This window comes from Heterocephalus glaber, unplaced genomic scaffold (genome assembly GCF_053883595.1).
Source record: "Heterocephalus glaber isolate CG9 unplaced genomic scaffold, H.glaber_assembly_v1.0 deba00001504, whole genome shotgun sequence".
Lineage (NCBI taxonomy): Eukaryota > Metazoa > Chordata > Mammalia > Rodentia > Bathyergidae > Heterocephalus > Heterocephalus glaber.
Window position 1 is genome coordinate 53888565 of NW_028258324.1, and position 25288 is coordinate 53913852.

The window sequence follows — 25288 nt, forward strand, 5'->3', positions numbered from 1 at the left end:
GCATTGCTCTAAGCTGGGAGGGGGAGATCCCAGGAGTGGGGGATGTTAAGACCCTGGGGCGAGGAATAGCAGGAAAATCTATAGACTTGGGGTATGGGGCAGTGGAAGGGCCAGGGCCCAACTGAGCTCACCCCAGCCCCTAGCTACAGTTACAACTCTTATTTATTACAGCTTGCCGAGGCTGCTCCCTGGCCAAGGAAGCTCTCAACAGCCCGCACACCAACACCACCCTGCTGATGCGGGTACAAGAGCACCCGTCACAGCCCCACAGCCACAGGGGGAGAAAGCAGACCCTGCTGCCCTGTCCCTGGTAGAGGCTGCCCCCTCTCCTCTCACTCCACACCTTCTACCTCCGGACTCCTCTCCATCACCAGGCCCATCAACAACCTCCTCCGATTTTGTGCGTTCACGCACACCCCTCACTGCTTCTGAGTCCCCAGAGCCCCTGCTTCCCCTGGGAAGACTTTCACCCCAGCCACTTTCCCTTTCCCTTTCCCCACCACGTCCTCCCGATTGTGCCACAACCCCACCTCCCTGCTGGGACACAAACCAGAAGCCAGAACAGCAGCTTGGTCCTCAGCAACTCTCATGTCCCAAGATCCTGGGGGCCCACTTTCAGAAGAAATGTAACCAGCTTTTCTGGGGTCTGCCCTCTCTGCACAGTGAATCCATAACAGCTGCTGCTGGGATCTCTCAGAACCCTCCCGTTCCACACCTTTCCACCTTCTTATTCAACAGAATCCCACCTGTTTGCCCCGTTCACACGCAGGGTCAAATGTCCCCACTGCTTTCCCCGGCCCAGGATCCATCCTGTCTGGAGCCCCGATGCCCACTGCAATCCCAGCCCCCAGCTCTGGGTCAGGCCCAGACTCAGACCCACCCGCAGTCCTCCTCCCCCGTCCTGTTAGCACCTTCTCTGCCCCTCAGTAGGGGCCTTGGAGCATCCTGTTCTACCTCCCATAACCCTCAGTCACCCATCGCAACTGAAATTCAACACTCAGGAAGGCCCTCGTTGAAGAAACACCTAGAACGTGGGCGGGCTGTTCCCTCAGCAGTCCGAAGCCCTCAGGAGGATTACTCTTCCTCCACTCCCACCCTTTGCCAAGGCAAGGGTGCCACTGCCATCCTTCGTGAGAGTTTTCCAATCAGCTCTGAGCTCCGGGGAAAAAAAGAGCCACACATTCAAAAGTGGCACGTTCAACACCAGCAAGACCTGCCCTGCAGGATCCAGGAATCTCCAGAACTCACACAGCCTCAGTGTGACTTAGCGCATTCACCTCAGGTAAAGGACAAACCCAGGCTCTCACATTCGTCTGTGTCTACAGGCAAACCCAGCAAGGATGTGCGGAAGGTGAGGTTCCAGCTAAGGAGGGACTCAGGCAAGAATGTGGGGCATAGTCTAGGCAAGTTCTCAAAAGATCTCTCCAGGGCCCTAGGAAGCTCCCTAGTGAAGGCTCTGGGGGCAATCTCTGAGGAGTCAGAGAGGAACCTGATGTGGCCCATGGACAGTGACACAAGAAATGACTCACTCGGAAGTAGAGACAAGAAACATCTAGAAGGCGCGCTGAAAGCACATTTGGGTGTGAAGATGGGGCAGATCCATGAGGGGCTGATCCCTCTGAGAGTGCGCCAGTCCTGGAACACTGTAAATGAGCCCTTTTCCAAGTCTCACACCCCCAAGAAAACCAGAACTCCAGCATCCTCCAGGAGTTGGGAAACCCATGTGAGCACCATCCAGAACTTTTTCTCCAATCCAGGCACCCAGCAGGACCTGGAGATGCAGAGTACAAGGTTAAGGGTGAGGCACAGGTGGGGCCTCCCCCTCAAGCTCCTCAAGGCCATAAACGCCTTTAAGTCAACAAAGGCTGCACCCTCCCACTTTCCACAGTTTACCCGTCCCTCCTCCTCTGCCGGTGTGTCCGGGGCTGACTTGACAGTGGAGGATGAGGCCAAGTTCCTGGGAAAACCACCTCAGGGATGTCCGGGAGAGGAGGCGACAGTCAGGCAGTCTGTCCGCACACGGGACAGTCTCCTTGTCTCCTCTCTTTCGTGTAAGGAGACCAAGAGGGACCTGGCAGGGATCCCTCTTGGTGATGGCCAGGGGTCCTCAGAGGCCCCCCTCACTAGACAGGACAGTGCGGGGCCTTCACAGCAACTCACATCCAGCCTCATGGGCAGAACCTGTGAGAGAAGGAGCATCCAAAGGGTTGGTAGAGGCAGCCCAAAAGTCCCCTTGCTTCCTGGAACACGTATCACCCAAGATGCAGGAGAGCCAGGCCTTTGGGCAGACACTGGGAGCAAGTTTCAGCACGGAGTGGAAACCAAGTCAGTGAGCCATTGTCAAGTCTGTGTCACAGGTGTCCACCTTCCAGACTGTCCCACTGACACTCTCTGTGCTTCACACCGTTTGGCGTCTCCAGAGTCCCAGAGCTGCCATCGCAGCATGTCTCTAGGGGACATGCTAGCTCCACAACTGTTTGATGGCCTAATGGCAGGCAGAGGGAGCAGCCTGGGGCAGCAGAAGCCCAGGATCCTGAAACATCAGCACTCACCGAAGAGGCAAAGCAAGACATCTGCCCCTGCTGACAAGCATGAGGTTGGTAGGAGCCCCAGCTCAGGAAAACGTGAAGACAGGTTGGGAGACTTGGGGACCTCTGAGCTCACCCAGGATGGGGGAATAGAAGACACCTCAGAGAGTAAACACCTTCAGCTCCCACAAAAGAAACCAGTCCCCTCAGAAGGCTACTTCCAAAGAAGCATGAAGGAATGTCTACAGTGGGTTTTACCTAAGAAAGAAATCAAAGGGCAGGAAGACACCCAGAAAAATGGCAAGCCTGCATGCCCCATGGCCCAAAGTCAGAGATCAGCCAAAAACATACTTTATGTGGACCATAACACTGATGAGGTTCAGCAGCTCGTGACAGCACTTGGGCAGATGGTAGAAGCCACAATAATGCTTAAGCGCAAATTTTGTGTCTTGAAGTTCAATCAGCACAAAGAGGAAGAAGGTCACGGCCCAGTCGCCCAGGTTTCCTGCTCCTCAGAGCACAGGAGGAGAAAGCCAGGACATGCAGCCACCCCCAAGTGCCACAGCTGTCCTACCAGGGAGAGGCACCCCCGTGGCCAAGAGTCCTTGAAAACTGGACAGCTCAACAGTGAGCAGCAGGGTCGGAGGCATCCCCAACCCTCCTTCCCCATCAAGGCTGTGCCCCCAGTCAGCCCCTCCCAGTGTGGCCCAACAGCATCCAGGGCACCAGGCCGACAACATTATTGCCCAAGGTGTGGTCCTCTTTTGGGAGGTGTCTTCACTGGACAACAGTGAAATTTCTCTCCAGTCTTTCCTGGTAGGAAAACACATGTCCAAGAAAAATATTAGTGATGTAGAGGAAAATGATTTGTCTCATGATGCATCCAAGGTATTTACTGTATCCCAAAACACCTATGTTTCCTCCTAAGAGAAATGGCTCCTGTGTGCTCTGTGCTTGGTGTGGGCTCTGGGGTCTAGAAGGGAGCAGTGTGGTGGAGGTGACAGAGGGGTGCAAGCCAACCTTCACCCTTAGTTCCTGCACTGATCACCACTTCCACCATTACGCGAACAAAATCTCTAAAAACAAGCCAGGGAAAACCAATGATGACCCCCCACCCCTGGGACTGGGTCCAACCCATCTTTCCATTGCTCCCCTACATTAAGGCAGCGGTAGGACCAGAGGCACAGAGACACTTTAGGCTGAAAATTCCCCCACAGTTTCCACAAGGGTCAGAGCCATGCAGATCCACTGGTCCCAAAATGGGTGGTAGTCTGCATGTGAGGATGCTGGGCCCTGAGTTCAGAAGTGGGAGAAATCTTGCCCTTGATCTCCCGGTGGGGGACAGATGATGTCCACCCCTGGGAAGCCCCTCCTCTCCCTGGCAAAGGCCTGGACGGAGAGGGCCCTTCTGGGTTCAGCGTTGATGGAAAGTTCAGAGTTCCCATCCCAGGGCCTTGGCCCTCCTCACACTAGGGCAGCCGTGAGGACAGAAAATCGAGCTTGGGGGAGTCGTGGCTGGTGGTGGTCAGGGGGGCTCCTGCTCATGGGTGAAGAAATGGTCCTGCTTATGGCTCACTTATCCTGGTGCATCTTGTGACTCCAGTTAGTGGTTCTGGGTGGAGGGAGCAGGGTTGTGCCTGCGTGGTAACTGATGGTCAGGCACTGGGGATGGGGATGTGGGAGGAGGATTGAAAAGGCTGGAGCCAGGCAGGAAGCAGAGTGGCACAAGGACACTGTGAATGGTGCAGGGAATGGGGCGCTCCCAAGGATCCACCGCCATCTACCAGCAGACAGGAGGCGACATTAGGGGCCAAGTGGCTCACCCTGGCCACACCACAGGGCCCTACCTGCTCCAGATCCCAGACCAGAGAAGCCACCTTCAGCTCCCACACAGGGGGCCAGATTTGAGAGGGGGCAGAGCACGTTATTAGCAAAGATTGATTTCTTATCAATACATTGGGTAACTTGTATATATGCTCACCTCTTGCAGAAAGGATGAACTGACAATGTGGAGAAGATAGGACAAGGGAACCTGAGATGTGACTCAAAGTCTGGTGACCTGTACATATGTATGCAGTGCCAAGGCTGTCCCTAGAGGAGAGGAGGGACTCAGAAGGGTCCAGAGCCTGCCCTGGGGCCACACAGCAAGCCTTGCCTGGCTCCCAGCCCTTGCTTAGCCCAGAGCCCACAGGGGAAGAGGCGGTCACACAGGGTTTGTGCCACAAGGAGGCTGGAAGTGACTTGTCCAAATCCCTGGGGGCAGGGCCAGTCCAGGAGGAGAGCTCTCAGCTTCTAGCACATGTTTCCTTTCCTGTGGGACCTGGTCCTCGTGGAAAAGCAGAGGGGCTCAAGAGGCAGGGAGAGGAGCAGCCACTTCTCCAGAGAGCATTTCCGGTGGTGTGTGGCACACTGAGCAGCCACAGGCACAGCCCCGGGGACCTCAATCCTGGGGCAGAGCATCCTACACTAAGCGGAGATTATCCAGACAAGAAGAACAGGACAGAGACCCTCCTCCAAAGAGTCCTCTTGGTGAGCACAGAGACCTCCCAGTCAGTCAGCACACAGAGACCCCCCCACTCCCCAGAGACCCCACAGATTCTTCAGGTTGTTCTCAATCATTGCAGAAACCTCACGGAGAACCCTCAGACTCCACAGACCTCCCACAGACATGTTGCAGAGCCCTCCCACAGACACCATGCTTACACTTTCCACAGAGACCTAACTCAGCCCTTGGTGGAGACTCCCACAGGGCTCGAGCAGAGACATCACATTGCTCCATAGAGCTCAAAAGCAGGAACCTCTGTCAGAGACCTCACAGGACAGTCTTCCCACTGCCCCACGAGCCCACACCTTCCATACAGCCTGCATATGGACTTCTCACAGGGCTCTGTGCCACCCCACAGAAACCCAGTACAGAGCTTTCACAACTGGCTTCCCTCAGAGACCTGACAGAGAGATCTCCCATGCAGGTCAGAGCCCATACAGAGCTCTCCCACCCCAGAGTCCTCCCGTGGAGACCTCACACAGAAGCTCCCAGAAGACTCCACAGAGCACACCTGGAAACTCTGTAGTCCCCATGGAGACCTCACTTGGGGTTGTCCCCAGAAACAGGGCACAGAGTCCTCACACAAGAGTAGCCCGAGCAGCTACTCTTTGACAGGTCCTTCCCAGGGGAGGTGGAACCACTAAGTAAACTGGCAGCATAGGTGGGATTCCCATGAGTTTTGCCCCTGAGAACCTCAAGACACCCAGACATTGTCAGCATCACACTACTGCAGACAGCTAAATTAGAAAATATCATAAGATAGTTGGGGAGGGCTGGGCCCTCAGCACAGAAAACAACTGAGGCACATTCACTAAAGTTTAACATTAAAAAGAAACTACTACACCCACATACTTCCCCTAGAGATGAATAGCAGGGATTGATATTCTAAATAGACATCAGTCACCTTAATTGGGGACCAGAACATCCCTAGCTAGTCCATTCCTTCCGGAATATCTATGTACTCTTGCTAGGTAACTAGCTTCCCCCTGGATCCTCAGTTAATCAATATCACCTGGGTGCCATACTTGTAATCTTATTGGTTGATCGTGGTTTGTCCCACCTCATTCCTACCTTGTGATATTACATTGGCTCTTATAGTTTTGTCCCACTTTGTACCCACCTCACCTCGTGGCTTTGCCCCATAAAGAAGCTTTGAGAAGTGGAGTGGGTGGGCAACTCACTTTCCAGTCCCCCTGCTATCTCTTAAACAAAAGCTATCTTTCTCTCAATAAGTTTTTCCTACTCTCAACCTCCATTGTTCCTAGAACTCATTCTTCAATTTTATAGAACATGAAGTTGCATTTCAGATATCTAGCAGGTTGAGAGTTATAATATTTCCCTTATTTGGATTACTTGGTTATCTATATCAACACCAGATGGGTTTCTATGCCAGGGGAGATGCTCACAATGTGTTTCATCTTTTCTAATTCTTTTGCCTCTGAAGAAAAGAATTATAGGTTCTATGTGTAGACCTCTAAAATCCTTTCTTTCACAGGTTTTCATTCGCTAGAACTCTGACCCACAATGAGAAGACCATACAGCAGGACAACTGCTTATAGCATGAGTGCAGTAAATTCTCAAGTGTTTTCTGGAGGCTGGCTTTGGCGAGCCAGCATACTAGGCATAGGGGTCAATAACACAGTAACTTTACTCTCAGGACAGTTACAATGCACTGCCAAAAACAGGCATGCAGACATATACCATAATTCCAGCACTCTAGAAGGTGAGGCAGGGGAATCACAAATTGGAGTCCAGCCAAGGCAATATATGAACTTAGTGAGACTCTGTCTCAAAATAAAAAATAAAAAGGCATGAGAATGTAGCTCAGTGAGAAGGTCCTGGGTTCCATCCCCAGTGCTACACACGAAAAAGAGGAAAAAACCCCAAATAACATGCTGCTAGGAAGCTCAAAAAAGGGAAGACATAAGGTTTCCCCTCAGAGAAGCCAGGAAATGCTCCATCTTACAGCTCTGCTGATCAGACACCTTACAGAGCTCTTCTGGGCTAAAATCCATGAGTCAGTCAAACCATGTTCCTTTTTTTGGAGACTTTAGGGGTGAATCTCCATCTTTACTTTTCCTGCCCACTCATGGCCGCTTCTATCTTCAAAATAATCACATCACTTTTCCCTCTGTTTTTTCACATCTTCTTCTCTTCTAATTTTTTTTGTGTGTGTGTCTTGATATTTTGCCCGGGCTGGTTTTAAATTTTTGTGATTATACAGTGTGCTCACCAGGATAATTCAATATAATCCTATTTTAAAGCCAGCCGATCAGCAACACTGATTCTATCTGCAACCTTAATCTTCCTTTCCCATGTAAGGCAACATAGTCACAGATTCTGGGGATCAGGACTTGGACCTCTTGGATGCGTCACTCTTCTGCCTCAGAGCACATTGAGAGTTGTCGATGTGGAGATGACTGGCAGTGCTTTGGCAGGTGCTCCAGGACAGGCAGGGACCTTTTGCCTCTGCATCATGTGGAGAAGTCTCCAAAGGGTGGCTCCTCAGGGCTGTTAAGGGCCAGCAGGGCCGGTGTGTGCTTCATCTCTGTGGGCACTCTGCTTTCCTCTCCCTGCGCTCCCAGCTGTGTCTGGGTGAACTCCAGGGCTGCCTCAGTCTCGTGCTGGTGGATCAGCTCAATCAAATGCTGTTGCTCCAACTGGGATAATCTTTAGACATGCTGAATTTTGAAGCCATATGACTTCAGAATGCTTGTTCCATTGCTTCTGGCTTCCACTCCAACAATGTTTGTGCTGTCACTTTCCACATGGGTAAACCCACAGCAGGAAGGGAGCCTCTGGATGGTAACAGGGCTCCATTGCAGAAGTGGAGGTCGGTAAGCAGAAGGAGGCCAATTCCCATCCAGTCTCTGCTTTCCACATTTTGATCAATCCTTGGTTGTCTGTGGTGACAAAAAGTTGCAGCTGAGGATAAGTCACCAAATTTTTCAGAGGAACAGGCTGCCGAGGGCTGGACCAGATCTCTGTGCCCTGACATCCAAAGTTAAATTAGTAAGCCTGAAAATCATTTCAGCTCATAGTTTGCAGAGGTTTTAGTCCATAGTCAGCTGGCTCCAAAACAGGGTGGAATAGCAGAGCGGGATGGCAGAGAAGAAATAGTTCATGGCAAGCAGGCAGGAGACAGCAAAGCAATAGGGGCAGCAAATAGCTTGTTACAGCTTTTAATGGTTTGGATCTCAAAAGTCACCCAGAGGCTCATGCATTGAAGGTCTGGTCTCCAGCCTGTGGTGCTGTTGGGAGATGATGGAAGCTTTAGGAGGTGGAGCCTAGTGGAAGAAAGATAGGTCATTGGGGTGTACCCTTGAAGGGGATAATCAGATCTCTCTCTCTCTTCTCTCTCTTGTCTCCTCTCTCTCTCTCTCCTTCCTGTCTACCATGAGTTGGGTAGCTTTATTATACCATGATTTTCTGCCTTGCCAAAAGTCCAAGGTGACCGGGCCAAGAAACCACGTGCTGAATCTTTTGAAACTGTGAGTCAAGTCTTTCCTCGTTTTAAGTTGTTCTTGTCAAATGTTTTGTTAAGGGAACAGAAAACTGTCAAACACATAGCTAAAGCAAGAGAAGAAGCAAACCCAGCAATCAGTCTGCATTTAATGGAGTAAAATATTACCATTTGCTTGAGGCTCTATACTTGGGTGCAAGGTTAGCACCCTGAGTCTGGTCCTGTTGTGAAGTGTTGGTGGCTTGCGTAATAACACAGACTTGTGCAAAACAGATTTTCATTTATTTGATGAGTTTTAGTGTATTGACACCCACAAGAAACTTTAACAAAATAAGAAATCTTCATAAGATAAAATCAAGAACTGGGAGACCCATTTGCTGTCTTATCTAGTTTCTGACACATGTAACTATTGGACAGTTTCTGCCAAGAAATGTATCATTTTCAGTAGCTTTCTTTTCTCTGGGTTTCGCTTTTCTCAAACATAAGAAGGGGAAATCTACTTCAAGGAATTCTCGATTTCCATTTGGTCAGAATATAAGGGAGAAGGTGTTAGCGCCAGAGAAGATAGAATAAAGGAGAGAGAATGTTGTCCTTCCCCATCTTTTCACATCATCTAACAGTATCCCTTCAGAGGGAAGTTAGGAAGTCTTTCAACCCAGCATTTTCCCCTTCAAAAACTGATCATCTCTTTTTAATCTAGCAGTTTCCTATCCTTCAGGATATGAATGATAGTACTTTTCAACCTACAGCTATTCAGACTGTCATATGAGAGCTGGTTCCAGGTTCTTATCATCTTTTAAAGTAATGATTCTGAAGAAATCCCCTCTCTCCTCCCACGCTTCACTCAGGTTATGGAAATTATGGAGAAAATTCATATTCATCCAGGACACACGTCTGTCCTTTCCTTAAATAAGCATTGGGCTCAGTTCTCTGGGCAGGATTAGCCACAGCTAAATCACATGGAGGGAGGTGTGAAAGAAAACAGTTTTGTAGTCAGAATAAAGGAGACAGAATAATGAGCTGGTAAAAATAGTAAATGTTTCCACATTTACAAAAGTCCTTTGAAAAGTCATGTAACAATATATGATAGTATAGCATTGATTGGTTTCTCTCCTTCTGGTATAGGTTTGAAATATTGGTAAAAAGTAGAGCCATTGTATTAACAAATATAGCAAACATTGGCAGTGTGCCCTACTTCATCAGTTTTTAGTACAGGCAGTCAAATCTCTTACTTTTCCATTTAGTAGTTCAAGTGCCTACATGCCTTTATTAATAGAAATTCTAATACATCCCTCATAAGTCTCCAGTTAACACTGATCAACTCCAAACAGAGTTGATCCCTGGTGTCCTTTGGGATTCTTTCTTGCTTTTGTGTTCATTGTCATATTTTGTCTTTAGAGCTGGTACTGCACTGTCCCAGCACTGGGCCCTCTAATTCTGACCCTCTCAGCTGGCCACTTCTTGGGTTCCAGGTCACACACCCATATACTATCGCCAACACTCAAGCCAAGGGAGTGGTTTTGAATTTCAGCTTAACACTATACAGGGGGTGGCCAATTCCAGGTATTTTGGGGCGGCCAATTCCAGGTATTTGGGGACCAATACAATGAGATCGAAAAGCCACTCCCCATTCCTGGTGAGTTTTCCTTTGGGATCTTAGGATGTCTTTCCTTGACTAGGTCATGGCACCCAGTTTTTACCCAGTGGTGTCTATTCCTTTGAGCCTGGGTTACTACCCACAGGAAGTGTGAAAACATTCTCTGGAAGGCATATGGGCTCCTGGATTACCAAGAAAATTGTTTTATCTTCTTTTCCCAAGCCTCTGGGAAGGTAAAGTTTTTAATGCACCTTTCCCTAGGGCAAGAGGTACTTTTTAACTTTAATTTTTAGAGAACATTCAATCTACTCTTCCAGGAACAAAAACAGAATCTTCCCCAAGGAGACTTTCTCTTTCCAGATGGTAAGAGGCCGGCGTAATTGTTTTAAAAATTCTCTCTCCGTGAGCATCCTATTAACACCATGTAAGTCTGGACTTTCTGCTTCAAGCTTGCCCCTCCTGGTGTGTCCCCCAAGTTAATGACAGGTCTCTGCACCTGAAGATACAGGGAGAAATCTGGAGGTCAGGTTTGGCTTTTCCTTTTTACATCTCTACTACATTTGAGGAAATAACAATTCCTGTCATTTCTATTTCCTAAATGTCAGTGGGTTCTGTACACTTCCTCCCATCCCTATCTCTACTAGTTTCCTTAATGGCTCGTATGAATTTCTGTGATGGATCATCCTGATCACATTGCAGCTAGGGCATTTACTAAAATGCAAATGGGATCATGTGATTTCCCCATGCACAACTTACAAGTGACTTCTCATTGCCTTTAGGCATAGCTCAAGAAACCAGCCAACATCTTTTTCACCTTCCCCACTTCATCTCTCACTGTTTCTGTTTTCAAAATGTGTTTCACCCATACCAGCCTCTTTGCACTTCCTTGGGAGCTGTAGGCTCTCTCAAACCTCTGGACCCATTGCATGTTCGGTTTTTGTTTCTGGAAACCTCATCCTCCCCTATGTTGTCTGTGTTACCACTTAATGGTCAGAATGCCGATTTCCCCTCACTGGTATAGCTGTCCCTACCATGGATCCTGTATACCTGTCAGCATGTTACACTCTGTCACTGCTCCTCAAATGTCCTTTTCTGTGAAGACACCTGGCTTATCTACCTACACACTATCATGTTCCCAGAGGCTAGAACAGCACCTACCACAGTACATGACAGACACCTAATACATATTTACTTAAATAGTAAATACATTAATAAATCATGGGAGACAGTGGTCTTTGGGAGAGTGTTTTCAATAGCAGTCAGAAGGTGTGAATTTTTCTCACCTTTTCTCACTCCTTTTCTGTAAGATTTACCTTTTCCACCTTACTGAACAGTCACACCCTAATGTGAGAGAATCTTGTCCTGAGTCAGGGCTCCGGGCCCAGCACTGGGCTTCTGGAGGACTCTCTCAGCTCTTTTGATTAACTTTCATATTTTCTACCTGTGACCCTGTCTGCTACAGAAAGAAATGTAAATGTCATGCATGCACCTCAGAATAGGAAAAAAAGCATTTGAAGTTCCCTGAGTAAGATGACTGATTAGGCTAACTGTGAATTTCCAGTACTCTTGAAGTGAAATAATGGTCCCTGAGGTAAAATTATCCAGCAAGAATAATGTTGCAAGCTGATAACACCAACTTTCTGACCTAAGGGTGGTCTTTTCTCCCTCTGAGAAACGTATTTCTACCAACAACAGTAAGGAAACTGCTATCTGGACTGGAGTTCCTGTGACACATTAGACATGGGGTGTGCAGGCAGTGGCTGGCTATTCATACTAATTTTCTCCTCTTAAAAATGCATTTAGAAAACTATTCAATTCTTGTAAAGCAAAACGTACATCTTTTTTGTTACAGTATATTTAAAAAAATGGCAAATCATAAACTATTGACCTTAAGAGAAATTCAATAAATCATTAAAAAGCTGCTTCTTGCAAGCCTAGCTCTGACTAATTTCTTACTCTTGGCATTATCGGATGCATTAAGACTTTAGTCACCCTTACCAACTGCCTACATATTGCACACTGTGGCAGCCTTCTGCCAAATGTGAGCTTCTGAATCAGGGTGAGAGGATTTTCTCCTGGCTTCCAATGTATTATTTATGAATTTATTTTGCAAGGTGGAGGGAGTGGAGCCCAAATCACTGGATTCTCTGCAGTCTATGTGGTGAAACATGCCCATCTGTAGACAGACGCCGTCCGCTGCAGAGTAGCCAGATGAGACTGCTCACTCAGAGGCGGGGGAGCTTCTCCTGGACAGGATCATTCTCACCTGGAGGAAATAATAGGACCAAGAGAGCCAAAAGTGTCAGTCGTGGGCTAGTCTCATTTTGAGAGAATAAGCATGGGGATAAATATTTTGGTTTACTTTACTTTTTTCCTTAAGTTTTACAATTCCATTTACCTAAACCTCTCTTCTTAACGATTCAAATGATACAGATATATGTAACATCATCTAAAGTATGCTCGAGTTTTCTCATTTCCATTTGTCCCCATATGTTTTTCTAATTTTATGTTTTTGTGACTATCCAAACATATTGACGCATGTGTATAGGAGCTTTGATTTCATTCTATTTAGAAATATTTATTACATAGAGGTTCACACTCAGCAAACTGCATTACTACCTGCTTTTCCTTTTTAAACTCAATACGTGGTGTAAGTCCCCAGTGGTCCTGTCTTCTGAACTCCAGAGATCTCTGCTCTGAGGCATGAATGTGGTTGGTGTGTTCTCGGGTCCACTCCTGTGTCATGTGTTCCTGTTTTCTCTCTCCAGCTAGGTTTAAAGACAAAGACAGCAACATCCTCTCTCTCTTCCAGGACTCAGCACTCAATAACAGACCATTTAACCAACTTGCAGGGCTAAAATTCAATTTAATTAACTTAAAGGGAGGTGTTTTTGTAGGCACATTCTTTGGAGCAATGGTTTTGTGTTTGTTGGCCACTAACCAATCACCACACCTGTGTGCAGAGCCAAATATCTGTGCAAGTGAAATAAAGCAAACAATTATGCAATTACTCAGCTATTTCAGGGACAGAAGGGAGTGCTACCCAAATGACTCAGGTGATACTGGCTTAGAAACCTTCAGAAGAAGAAACACTCCTTTCTTTTATTAAAATATTTCAACAACACGTGGATGAATCTTCTTGGAGTGGAACAGGTTTCCTTGCTGGGCAGGAATCCCTGGCAAGAATTCCCCCAGGTAATTGTGAGTCATCTTTTGTATTTGAAATTATGATCACATAACCAGGCACTGTGCTGGAAGTGGGAAGCCAGTGCTGAAATGGAAATCCATAGGCTCCTGTCCTCAGGGGGCTCACAGTTTATATTAGTTTCCCAGGGCTGCTGTAACAAAGTACCATAACCTGAATGGCCTTAAACAATAGAAATGTACCTCTCAGTGTTCTGGAATCAGGACGTCTGGAATTAGGGTGTTGGCAGGACCACAATCTTGAAGACTCTTGGGAAGACCCTTTTGCCTTTCCTGGCATCTGATGACCCCGGTGTTCTCGTCTTGAGGCAGCATCTCTGTAATCTCTGCCTCCATTTCCACATGATGTCCTCCCTCTGTGCCACTGTGTCTCTGTGATATTGTCCTCATGTGTCAGTATCTTTGTCTACATTTCCCTCCATGTGTAAGAGAAGTAGTCACATTGGATTAAGGCTGATAAGAATGACCTCATTTTAACTAGCTAGATCTGCAAAGACTTTAATCCCAAATAAAGACATGCTCACATAGACTTAGGACTTCACTATTTTTTTTTTTTTTGAGTTGGGGGATCCAGTATGATCCATATCAGAGACTAATATTTCACCTTAGTGAGCCAGACAGGCATTTGGTCAAATCATTAGGGAAACAGATACTTGATAACAAAAGGAAAAAGGCTACAGAGGAGAGAGACAAGCTCACATAATGGGAATTCAAGAGGGCAGGATTCCTGTCAACGTGGGCAGGATTCTCCAGAAGCAATGATTGGCTAAAGAAGTATTATCACAGTACAGAAGGAAAGGAAGAGCAGGTTTCAGCAAAGCTATCAGCACATGCAAATATCCCAAGACTTGAGTGACTCCAGTGGAGAGAGCAAAGGGGTGTTTGATTAAGACGACTAATGCTCAAGAAGGTACCATCATTGCAGACATTCACCATCTCCTAACCGTGGAGGCCTGGAGATTCGACACTGGGCACTGTGTCCTCCCAAGAGAAGCAGAGAGAGACTGAGGGGTTCATGCAGAGGGCAGCTCATCAGACATGCACATCATGGCCGTCAGCCCAGATGGAGTGTGGAGGACAGATGGGGCAGTGCAGACTGGATATGCATAGATCAGACAGGAAGCTTTGGCAGTGTAAGACAACAAGGCTGGAACTGGGCGGAGGAGCTGCTCTCTGTAGAAGAGGGAAAATTTCAAAAACCTATTTGGAAGATAAAACAAAATAGAAATGGGGGTTGATGGGATATCAGGCAAGGACCTTGCTAAGGATGGTGTGGAGGCTCCTGACTGGGAAGGCTGGTGGTGACTTCGCTGAGCTGGGGAGCTCTGAAAGAGCACCTGGTTTGGGAAGGGGTGATCATGAAAACAGGTTCGACTGAGGTGAAGTCAGACAAGAGCAGTTGTCAAGCAAGCAGAGGGATGTACAGGGCCCTGTTGGAGGCATCCAATCCTTAGTGAGTAAACTCCAATATAAACCTGAACAAAGAGTTTGGGTGGAGGCCTGGCCTCCCCTACATGCTCAGGGTAAGATCCAGGGCTTTTGGGGGATTCTGGAGCAGGCTTTAAAACACAGAGAACAACATATTGTATTCACCATGTATTAACTGTAATTTTGGTAGCCGCCTTTGAACAGTGGACAGGGAGCCTGCTATTTAGTACAAAGGCCTAGAGAATGGAATCTTTTACTTTTTATTATTTCATTTATTTTTGTTGTGGTGCTGGGGATAACAAGGTTAACTGAGAGGACAGAAATAGTGTATGATTGAGCAGATTTTATTTTCTCCGTAGAATATTTCAGTAATATAACAGGGTAATTCATGATTGCTCATTGTTCTTTTGCATCAGAGAGCGAGACTTACATCCAATAAAGCCATATAAAAGCTTGTGAAGTATCACTTTCCCTAACCTTGGAAGCATCTCTCAACCCATCAAGACTTTACTTTTCCCTCTGTCCTCTTGATAACATCTACTTTGTCTTTCTTCCCAGCACTTTCTCTCTGCTTTCCTGGGAGGCACTTGTCACCTAAGTAATTTAAAACTGTTTGTAGCCCATTCTCTTGTTGCTTGCTCCTTCAGGCTCTGGCTAGGTTGCTTCCTCCCTTGGCTTTCAGCTCACTCCTCACTAAGCATGCAGCTCTCCATAAAGGAGAGAGAGGTCCTTCTCCCTCTGGGGGTGACCTCACTCTGCTCCTGGAGCCCAGCCCTGCACTAGCTTCTCATGCCCTGTGCCACTTTCTTACATCTCACCTTGCTTTGATTATTCAGACTCTCTAAGACTGAAAAGAGAAAGCTTGTTCTCTTCAAGCTGGCTCTAATCTTGAGATGATTTCTTTCCAACTGGGGGAGAAGTTACCTTAGCAACTAATTAACTCAATTAACTTTCCCCATCCTCCTTTATCAATATTCAATTAACATTCAGTAGTTTCTTTGCTGTGCTCCGTGGTTTTATAACCTGTGGAGCAAAGAGCTGATGTGGAATAAGGACCGAGAGGAACAAGGTTGGGAGGGAGTGCCTCGGAGGGGCCCAGGAGAGGCATAGAGGAAGAGCCAGGAGCTGAGGGCATTTCTGCCATCCCTCCTGGGCACATTCAAGGCTCCTGAATACAACTTAGATAAAACTCCTGGGAATGGAGAGGGTAGTGACAAAACTCTGGGGTGGCAAAGATTAAATTTCAGGTACTTAATACAGTGGAAGCTTAGGAAGAGAAACAGATAGATTTAAGAAAATATTTACTTCTTTGGATCTTAAGTTTATAGACAGATTCATATTACAATTGAAAGTAATGGAGAGCAATGAACTGACATCTACTAAGTGCATAAGCTATCTTTACTGAGAAGGTCAAGAAGTAGAACCTGGTTTTACCCTAAAAAGGGTGAAAGGGGAAATGAGTTGACTAGAAATCTTTCTCTCCCTTCTGTTGCTGAAGCTAAGAAATATTCTAATCCTCATATTGGTTTAGAAAATCAAACATTTTTCTCCCCTTCTCCCAATGTAGAAGCAAATTGCTCAATAGGAAATTTGCCATCCATCACTTCATTTGTTTCTTTAACCTCATAATCACCTGCTCTAGAAACTCTTTTCCTTTGTTACCCTCCCCTGTAACAACAGGAGCCATTCTAAAATAAAGTATTGTGATCTGCACAGTTTATTCTTTCTCCTTTTGCTTCTGGCTTCCAAGGGGTGGTGGATATTGCATTTAGGGGGTAACTTCTCTAACTGTGGTACTGATCCAACATACACAGCCTTCCAAAGTCTCCCTGAATTTCCCTTTTCCTCCTTTTCTATCATTTCAGGGATGCTTTGGGACACAAATTTGTTTTATTGCTTTGAGGAGGGGGAGATTTGTGAATATGTATTTCCTTTAATGAAAGACAAAGCAAGAATATAGTGCAAACACTCAAGAATCTTTATTCCAAGCCACTGGAAATGGTTGTATTTGAAAAGGTTAATTTGGGAAGAGCTTGTATTCTTTGGCGCATATGAAATATTACAATTACCATCCTTTATCGAGCCCTAACTACAGGCTCTACATCCTGTAAAATGGACAACTCCTGTAACTCTATTTCCCCCAGCAGCCCTGTGAGAGGATAAGGAATTTCCCTGAGCTCATACAGTCAGGAAGTGAAAATTTAAGTATGGGATTTGGAGTAGTACAACTTGAAAGTCAATATTATTTCCCAGTATAAGCATTAAAAAAGTTATGTAGTTGTGTATTTGGTAATGCCTTACATTATTTCCTCTTAAACTTTCAAAAAGCATATTAGCATAATACAGATGGAAAATTCCTGGGGAAGTGAGTCTGTTTGGCATATAGAATTTATTTGACCCTGGGGCTTTGTTTTTTAATTTTTCAGGGGCCATCTATTAACACGTAGTGGATCTAGTGTGTAGAATAGCTTTACTCACCCCATGGAAAAAGCTATGTTTATACCTGGGATTACAAAGGACTTAACACAGGGTTATCTGAAGTTCAGGAGCGAGCTGACTTTAGAAGGAATGTTTTATAATGTAGAGGAGGAAACTAAGGAGTAGAAAAAATATATTTTGAAATATCTAAAATATACATCTACCATCACATAAAAGAGGATGAATTAGTTGCTTTTCAAATGTCCATAAGTGGTAGAATAAAACCAATGCATAGATCTTGGTTCTACTTGGGAAAAACTTTCTAATGGAAGTGCCCAAGACTAGATAAACCATCATTGGAAGCGATTGACCATAGGCTCCATGCTGCTTGGTGAAAACAGTGCTCTAATATCATCTGAGCTCTTGAATGACTGACCTTTAGAAACATTGCCAAACAACAGCTTCTGTTTTTATTTAAACTGGTTAATCTCATTTAAAATATACCAATTTAACAATAAGCAGTTGGTGCACCAGTTTATAATTGCATAGAAAATAATCAATTGCTTAGCAAACAATAAATTGTATGCTTTGTTCTTTGGATTCTGCAATTTCTTTCAGCAGTGTGTACTGTAGGGCAGTGTTGCCAATATCCACATTTTCTTCCAGAAATGGGCATTCTTTTTCTGTGTGCATTTTTCTTTACAGATTGGTTATTGCCTTAGGGGCTCAGGAAGGGTCTCAGGAAGAGCGCCAATGATGTAAAATTGGTGTGATTTTCTGTGGTGCCAGTATGTCAGAATTCTTTATTTCTCTACAGATGGTTATACACTTTTGATAGAAAAGGTCTAGGTAAGCAGATGAGACTTTAAACACCTTATTTATGTTACTTAAATAAACCTTCATTAAATATATTTGCAATATGCTGCTTGAACTGTCAGAGAAGTTGTGAAAACATTAAAAGTCTCTATTCCCTAGAAATGTAAATACCTTTTGTGACCCCAAATGCTACAACACCTCAGGGTGCAGAGCATTTAGACGCTTTAAAGTTATTTATGGAATGTAGTGATATAGTGATGTATTGTTTTAAAGCAAGAAATATGACTAGCTTATCTGCATGCATTAAAAAACCATCACCATGAGTATGCGAATAATTCAAACTATGCAACTAAGTATATATATATATTTAAATGTGTGTTTGCTATCTGTTTGCTCTTTGATGTGTGTTAATTTGCACATAGACAAGCAGTGGCGGGCACTAAAGTGTTAAAAATGTGAAAAAGAGTTCTGGAATCCCAATCCAGGCTTTCAATATTTAGTCCTATAGCACAGACAGTTCAATTCTCTGTTGATGAAAAGAGGATTCCCGGAGAATGTTTTCATGTCTTGATTATCACCTGCTGCTCTCTGCCCCCACTATCCCACACTCTGTTGCCTCAGCTCTGTGATTACTGTTTCTCAGGTGTCATGTCCTGTCCCTCTCCAACCTTCTCCAACAGAATCTGCACGTCAGAGAGGTCCTCAGGGATTCATGCCCATACCACCCTTTGAGGAGCTTTGTTCTTATTCATCTCATGGCATCTCATGATGGTATCCTGCTTTGTCCAGGATATGTTCACTAAGACCCTTATTTCCCCTGTTGTTTGTGACACCCTTAACCCAAGGCTTGGAGAGACTGAGGAGGATATACAGCATGGGGTGCTGGATGTCTCTGATCCCCAAGTCTGTCATGGCTCTTAAGAGGATCCTATAGCGGCTGTCTCCTTCTTATACCTTAGTCTAAAGCTATGTTGTTAGGGTCTACTTACTCTTCTTCAAAATGAAGCCATGTTTGTTATGCATTTTCTTCATTAAATCCCAGGACCCTAAGTTCCCTGCCTCTAGTACCCTCAGAGTAGGTCTCGAGTTAACATATAACCATCTTTGCCCCAAGGCAGGCAATCTAATCCACTGGGCAGTTTAACTCTCTTGGCTCTAAGTCTCTTTTGTGGGCTTGGCTTCATTCTTTCATGACCACTCCTTAAAGTGTTTACTCAAGCAAAATAGCAGACTTCTCCCAAACATAAATTATGTACCACCACCGAGAGACGGAAATAGCTGTTGGAAGATTTGAAATGAATACATAATGTGTGTATGTATATATACATAAATATATCCACGCTAACACACACGCACGCACACACACACAGATACATGGTCTTGCTATAATTTAAATTGAAAAATAATGTATTTTTGTCACATTAAGACAAAATATGCTATTATTTAGATACCAAATTCCATAGGGAATATTGTTTAAAAACTATTATCTTCTGTATTGTGAGGCCTCGTTTCAGTTATATTTAGAGCTCCCAATTGAAAATTCAGGCAATGATACTAAATTATCTTAGCATTTTTAGAAGGTAGTTATTATTTTGTTATAAAAGAGATTTGAAGGCAAAATTCAGCCGTCTTTATTTTCCTTGCATTTCTTTTAGAGCGTCTATTACTTTTTCAGTCTCTCTTCAGGTTAACTGTGGAGTATTTTGAGTTCATTCGTTTAACATTTTTTGTCCTTTTTTGGTCTATCTCATTTAGCATTTAATCTAATCATTACAATATGTCTGTGATATTACTGTTATTTCTACTATAAAGCCTGTCAATCTACAAATATTAATTTACCATCTCCTATATGCCAGAGAATTAATAAGATCTTGTCCTGCCCCTAAGGGGGTTGCATTCAATAGAAACTTGAATTATATTTAGCAGACATGAGACCAAATGCCTCATTTTAGAGATGAAGATACCGAGGCGCCAAGATTTGCAGTGTTTTGCGTGTGGTCAGCTCACTAGTCAGGACATCTCCAGGGCTGACTTTAATGTTCACACTCTGTACACACAGGATTAAATTGAGTAGCCTACAGCTTCTCAATAGATGTTTCTGTATGATGTGGTAAAGAGTCTGGAAGAAATACGTTTCTAAGCTGCTTAGAGTGGAGACGAAGATGTCAGGGACATGTTCAAACAAAGGATTCTACCCACAATTAGATTGAGAAAGCCTTCTCCACACCTTTCCAAGAGGGAAGGAAAAGATGAGAAAGAAGGACCGAAAAGGTCTGAGGCAGGCTGTCTGTAAATGCAGTGATTTAAAACCCCAAAGCTATCAAGAACATCTGCTAAACTAGCCAGAAGTACTTGTTGTGAGAGAAGCCAAGTCCTGTGGGTCTTGAAGGTTGTACATTTTGGAAGGCCTTCTTCCTGCGAAAGACCCTAGAGTAACAAGAAAAGCAGATAGGAGCAGAGTCTTAGAGGGGCCTGCATGAGGAAAAGGCTCCGAAGGTTAAGCATCATCAGCTCCTCAGCCTCACAGTACATCCACCTCTAAGAGGACCTGGTGTGTTAAAAGCATGCATGTAACAGTGAAGAGACAGCACGACGCGTTGGATGTTGTGAAGCAAGGAAAGGTGGTTATTCATATATAGGCCTAGGAACCAGAAGAAGAGGTGAGGGAGTTGGCAGGAGAATGCAAATTCCCTGGAATTGGCAGAAATTTGGAGAGGGTTGGGATCTCCTTCCAGAGCTGAATGTGATGTGCACCTTAAGAGCTGCCATGAGCCTGAAGACAGAAACCCCTTTGCTATTGTCAGAGGCATTACAAAGTAAATAAAGAATTGCAGTGGTTACTATTTCTTTTCACGTGTTCTATGCTTTGGTCAAATTGAAATACTCACTGTTTTACTAATACATTTATACATTTATACACCTCAATAATTCAGAAATAATAACAAGGACCCTTATAGGAATGTCCCTCGTGGAGGTAAGGAATGAATTTGAACTAGTGGTGACTGATTCCCAAAGTGAAGTCTGGCATATCTTTCATGGGTAGAAATTTAATGAATGATCATTGTTTGGTACAAAATTAACTTAAATAGAAATTTTTTTTCTGGCACTTAGCTATGTTCTGGACACCAGTGTTAAAATAAGACAAAAATTCTCCCTTCAAAGAGAACACAGATCAGTTAGGGGCTATCTCAGTGTTTCTGGGAGAAGCAGCAGACTAGACTGGAAAACCTGCTGAGATGGGGAGATCTGAATTCCTAATGAAATCTTGCCATTGACTAAGGTATGAACTGCAGTGGCTTCTGTCATGGACCAATGAGGAAAAGGGAAAGGGAGGGTGGGAGCTGCAGGACTGGATGTGTCAAGTTCATTTCTCCAGGAATGTGAATCTTGTGTTGAGGAGTGGGAGCTGTAGAGGAGGATACCAGAATAGCAGGATACAATTATCAAAGGAGCTCCAGAAGCTCGTCACCTGACACATTATATGTGGCACCAAGTGGATGAATAATACCCTGGCAAAGGAGATACACACTGTGCTTTGGAAAATTGGCACATGGCTACTTAAATCCACTGTACGTTTTATTAACTAGCTTCTCCTTAAGTCCGTTTCCTCTTTCTCCTTTCCACACAGCAAAACAAGTGTTCTCAGCCTTTCTGACAGTTAGATGTGTGGATGGAAATGAGTTTGGGACAAAGCAAGGTGGTAAGAAGTAATGTGTACCTTGAAGAGTTGCCCAGGAGATCCTCCCAGTGAAGTGTTTCACACCTTTTCCATCGGGATGATGATCTTAAATGCTTTGTGTGAGAACGAAGGAGCCAGGAGGTGGAAAGAATCAGCATCTCTGAATCACAGCTTGGAAAGCCAAGAACAAGTGCAGACTGACCAAGAATACCTACTGTGAGAAATGCGTGTCTGTTGTGTTAGCCCACTAAGATTTGTGGTGTGTTTTTTTCAGAGACTACATTATCCTATCTTAGGGTTCAGTAAACTGTGACCCATGGGTCAAATCCAGCCTGAGACTTGTTTTTGAATAGCCCATGAGGAAGACTTAAAAATTTTCATGTTTTAATAAAGTGTTTAAAAAAGAATATGTGACAGAGATCATATGTGACCCACAATGTTTAAAATATTTACTTTCCGATTTGCAGATTTGTATTTTAACAAATACAGAAATTTCTTATGACAGAGACCTTGAATTCTAGGCAGATAGAAAATCTCCTAGTTAGATTACAAATATTTTTTCATATGCAAATATATATAAATATTTTGGAAAAAGACGACAGATTTTGATTTCCAGAAAAAAAGTGGAATAACAAAGACTGACTTTACCTTCTGATCTAAAATAATTTTAAAAAATCTCTACCTCCTAAATACATGGTCTTTAAGATATTGCCCATCAGTCAGTGGAGAACAGTGCTCCTGAGAGATAGGAAACAAGTGAAGTGAGCTGTGTGCCAGCCTCAGCTTCCTGCCTGGGAAGAATATCCAGGAGTGTGTGTGTGTGTTTGTGTGTGAGAGGTACCTCTTGGGGGTCCATCAGCCCCTGTGAGTTGAGCAGATGGAGTAGGACACCCAAGCAAGCCATAGCTGATAGTGGCACAGAAGGAGACCTCTGCAGAAGGGCATTGTTCTCCACAATTGAGCTCTTGAGTGCTGGTTCCATGTGAGCAAATAGAGTCTGAGGAAAGAGTCATTCAGAAGAATTACAGGACACAATCCCTGGATTGAACACAATCAGGCCTGGAAATAGTTTCTATTCCAATCAACGTAGTAGAAAACTTCAAACTAGACTGGGCATCTGGTGGAGAGTTCAGATGGCTTTGCCTTCAGGTTGGGGCACAGCAGCCCTACACTAAATGGCACTCTAGTTCTTCCTAACAGAGATTTTTTTAACAGTGAGCTCTAAAAGGATCAAAATTTTTCCATGCAATTTACCTTCATCCCAGAACAAAACTCAAGGAAGTTTGTAGTAATATAACAAAATTCAAAAATATAATTTCTGGGAAGATAAAATTTACAATTGTCAGGAATCCAATAAAAAATACCATGCCACAATTTGTAATAGCTAAAACTTGGAAGCAGCCCAAATGCCCATCAACTGGATAAAGAAAATGTGTTTTTAAAAAAATAAAATGGAGTACTACTTGGCCATAAAAAATGGGAAATTAGAGACATTTATAGCTAAATAGATGCACATTGAGGCAATACTCTTAAGTGAAATAAATAGGACACATGTGTAAATACTGAATAGTTTCTGTAGTATGAGAAACTGAAAGTGTAAATAAGGACTAAAAGGTATAATAGATAATGTGAAATAGGAAGAAAAGGGGCAAAGGGGAAGGGGAAGTAGGAGAGGTAGGGAACGGAAAGAAGAGCATGGAATTAATATGAGAAAATTTAAAATGGGAAACAAAGTCTTTGTAAATAGGGAGGGATGGAGGGGTTGGAGGGAGGGCAGGGGAAGGGGGAAAAATAAGATCCAAGAGAGATTATGTAAAGGTGCAAATTTTCAATGATGAATGTCATTATATTGTATATCCAAAATGTACCAATAAAATAAAAATTAAAGAAAATACCATGCCAATTAGAAAATAGATCAGAGGAGTAGAACAGACAATTTATGGAAGAAAATATAGGGATGGTAAATATGCCTGTGAAACATATTCCAATTCATTAGTCATTAGAGATGTGTATTAAAACCTTACCAAGTTATTACTACATATTGGTTAGGGTGTTCAGATTTACAAAGATTGTCAATACTAAGTTTTGGTAGGGATTGGAGCAACTGGAACTCTCATATACCACTGGCTGGAATGTAAAACATCACAACTGCTTCCTCTTATAACACAACAGCACTTACATGATTTAGTCATACATTCTATGTATTTGCCCAAGTGAAATGATTTGCTTGTGAGTTTTTGTAGCAGCTTTATTTGTAATAGATCCAAATGGGAAACTACCTATTAGTTTATCCATTGCTCATTACAACAGAGTAGTGAATAAACAATTGTGGTAAATCTATATGTATTCTTTTGCTAGGGGTGCCATAACAAAATACCCCAGACAGGGTGCCTTAAATAAAAGGCTTATTTACACAAAGTCATGGAGGCTAAAAAGTCTGAAGTCAGACTGGTTTCTTCTTGGTTTGAAGATGGCTGCCTTCTTGTTGTGCCTTCACATGATCTTCTCCTGACACTCGCATCCTTGATGTCTCTTTCTGTCTGTATCCTAATGTCCTTTTCTTATAAAGACACCAGGCATATTGGATTAGGACTCTCCTTAATTGACTCGATTTAGCCTAATTATCTCTTTAAAGGTCTTATCTCCAAATACAGTCATCTTCTGATGTACTAGATTCTAGGGCTTCAATATAGGAATGTGGAGGGTACATAATTCTGCCTATGACAATAATAGAGATAACAGGAATATAAAAGAGTTCTATTTAGCAATAAAAAGAATGAAATATTGATAACATGCCACAACATAGATGAATATCAAAATTATTATGCTGAGTAAAATAAATCAGACAAGAAGAGTATATACTGCATATTTCCATTTATCCCAAATTCTAGAAACTTTAAACTACTTTATAGTGACAGAAAGGAGATCATTACATAGTGTAATGGTTTAGATCCCTCAGAGCTCATGTGTTGAAGGCTCGGTCCCCAGTGCAGCAATGTTGAGAGGTGGGGCTTTTGAAAGGTGGCGGCACCGGGAAGGCTCTAACTTCACACTGACAGATGCATGCTTTGATGGCACTGCTGGAAATGGATGGAACCAAGAAATGGGGCCTAGTTGAAGGGGAATGGGTCTTGGTGGGGGAAGCCCTTGAGAACTATATTTGCTCTTTGGCCCTTCCTGTGGGAGATCTTTCTCTCCTTGCTTCCTGACTGCCACGAAGTGGTCAGCCTCCTTGGCCACAGGCTCTCACCACCATGATGTTCTACCTCACCACAGATGGAAAAGCAGTGGTGCCAGCAGACCATGGACTGAAACTGCTGAAACCATGAGCCAAAATAAATATTTTCTTGTTTAAATTAATTTTTTCAGGTACTTATTCTGTCACAGCAATGAGAAACTAAAACTAAAATGGGGATAAAATGGGTTTGAGAGAAGCAGGGGGGAGTGGTTAAAAAAGAGCAGGACAAAACTTTTAGATGTAATGGATGGGATCATTTTTAAGATTATGGTAGTTTCATAGATGTATATATATGAAAATGTTTCATATTACGCATTTTAAATTTGTATGGTTTATTGCATTTATATTATGCCTTAATAAAAATTTTAAAGA

General features: G+C 44.0%; 1 protein-coding gene across 6 annotated transcripts in view; it reads left to right on the plus strand.

Moving 5' to 3' along the window:
* Positions 1 to 25288, plus strand: part of LOC101701652 (spermatogenesis-associated protein 31A1) — a 343100-nt gene extending 317812 nt beyond the window's left edge. For all 6 annotated transcript variants that reach the window (XM_087186530.1, XM_087186531.1, XM_087186533.1 and 3 more), the window contains one exon: positions 172 to 25288. In XM_087186530.1, the coding sequence (XP_087042656.1) occupies positions 172 to 3322 (3151 nt within the window). In that variant the 3' untranslated portion in view covers positions 3323 to 25288. The remainder of the gene's footprint in view (positions 1 to 171) is intronic.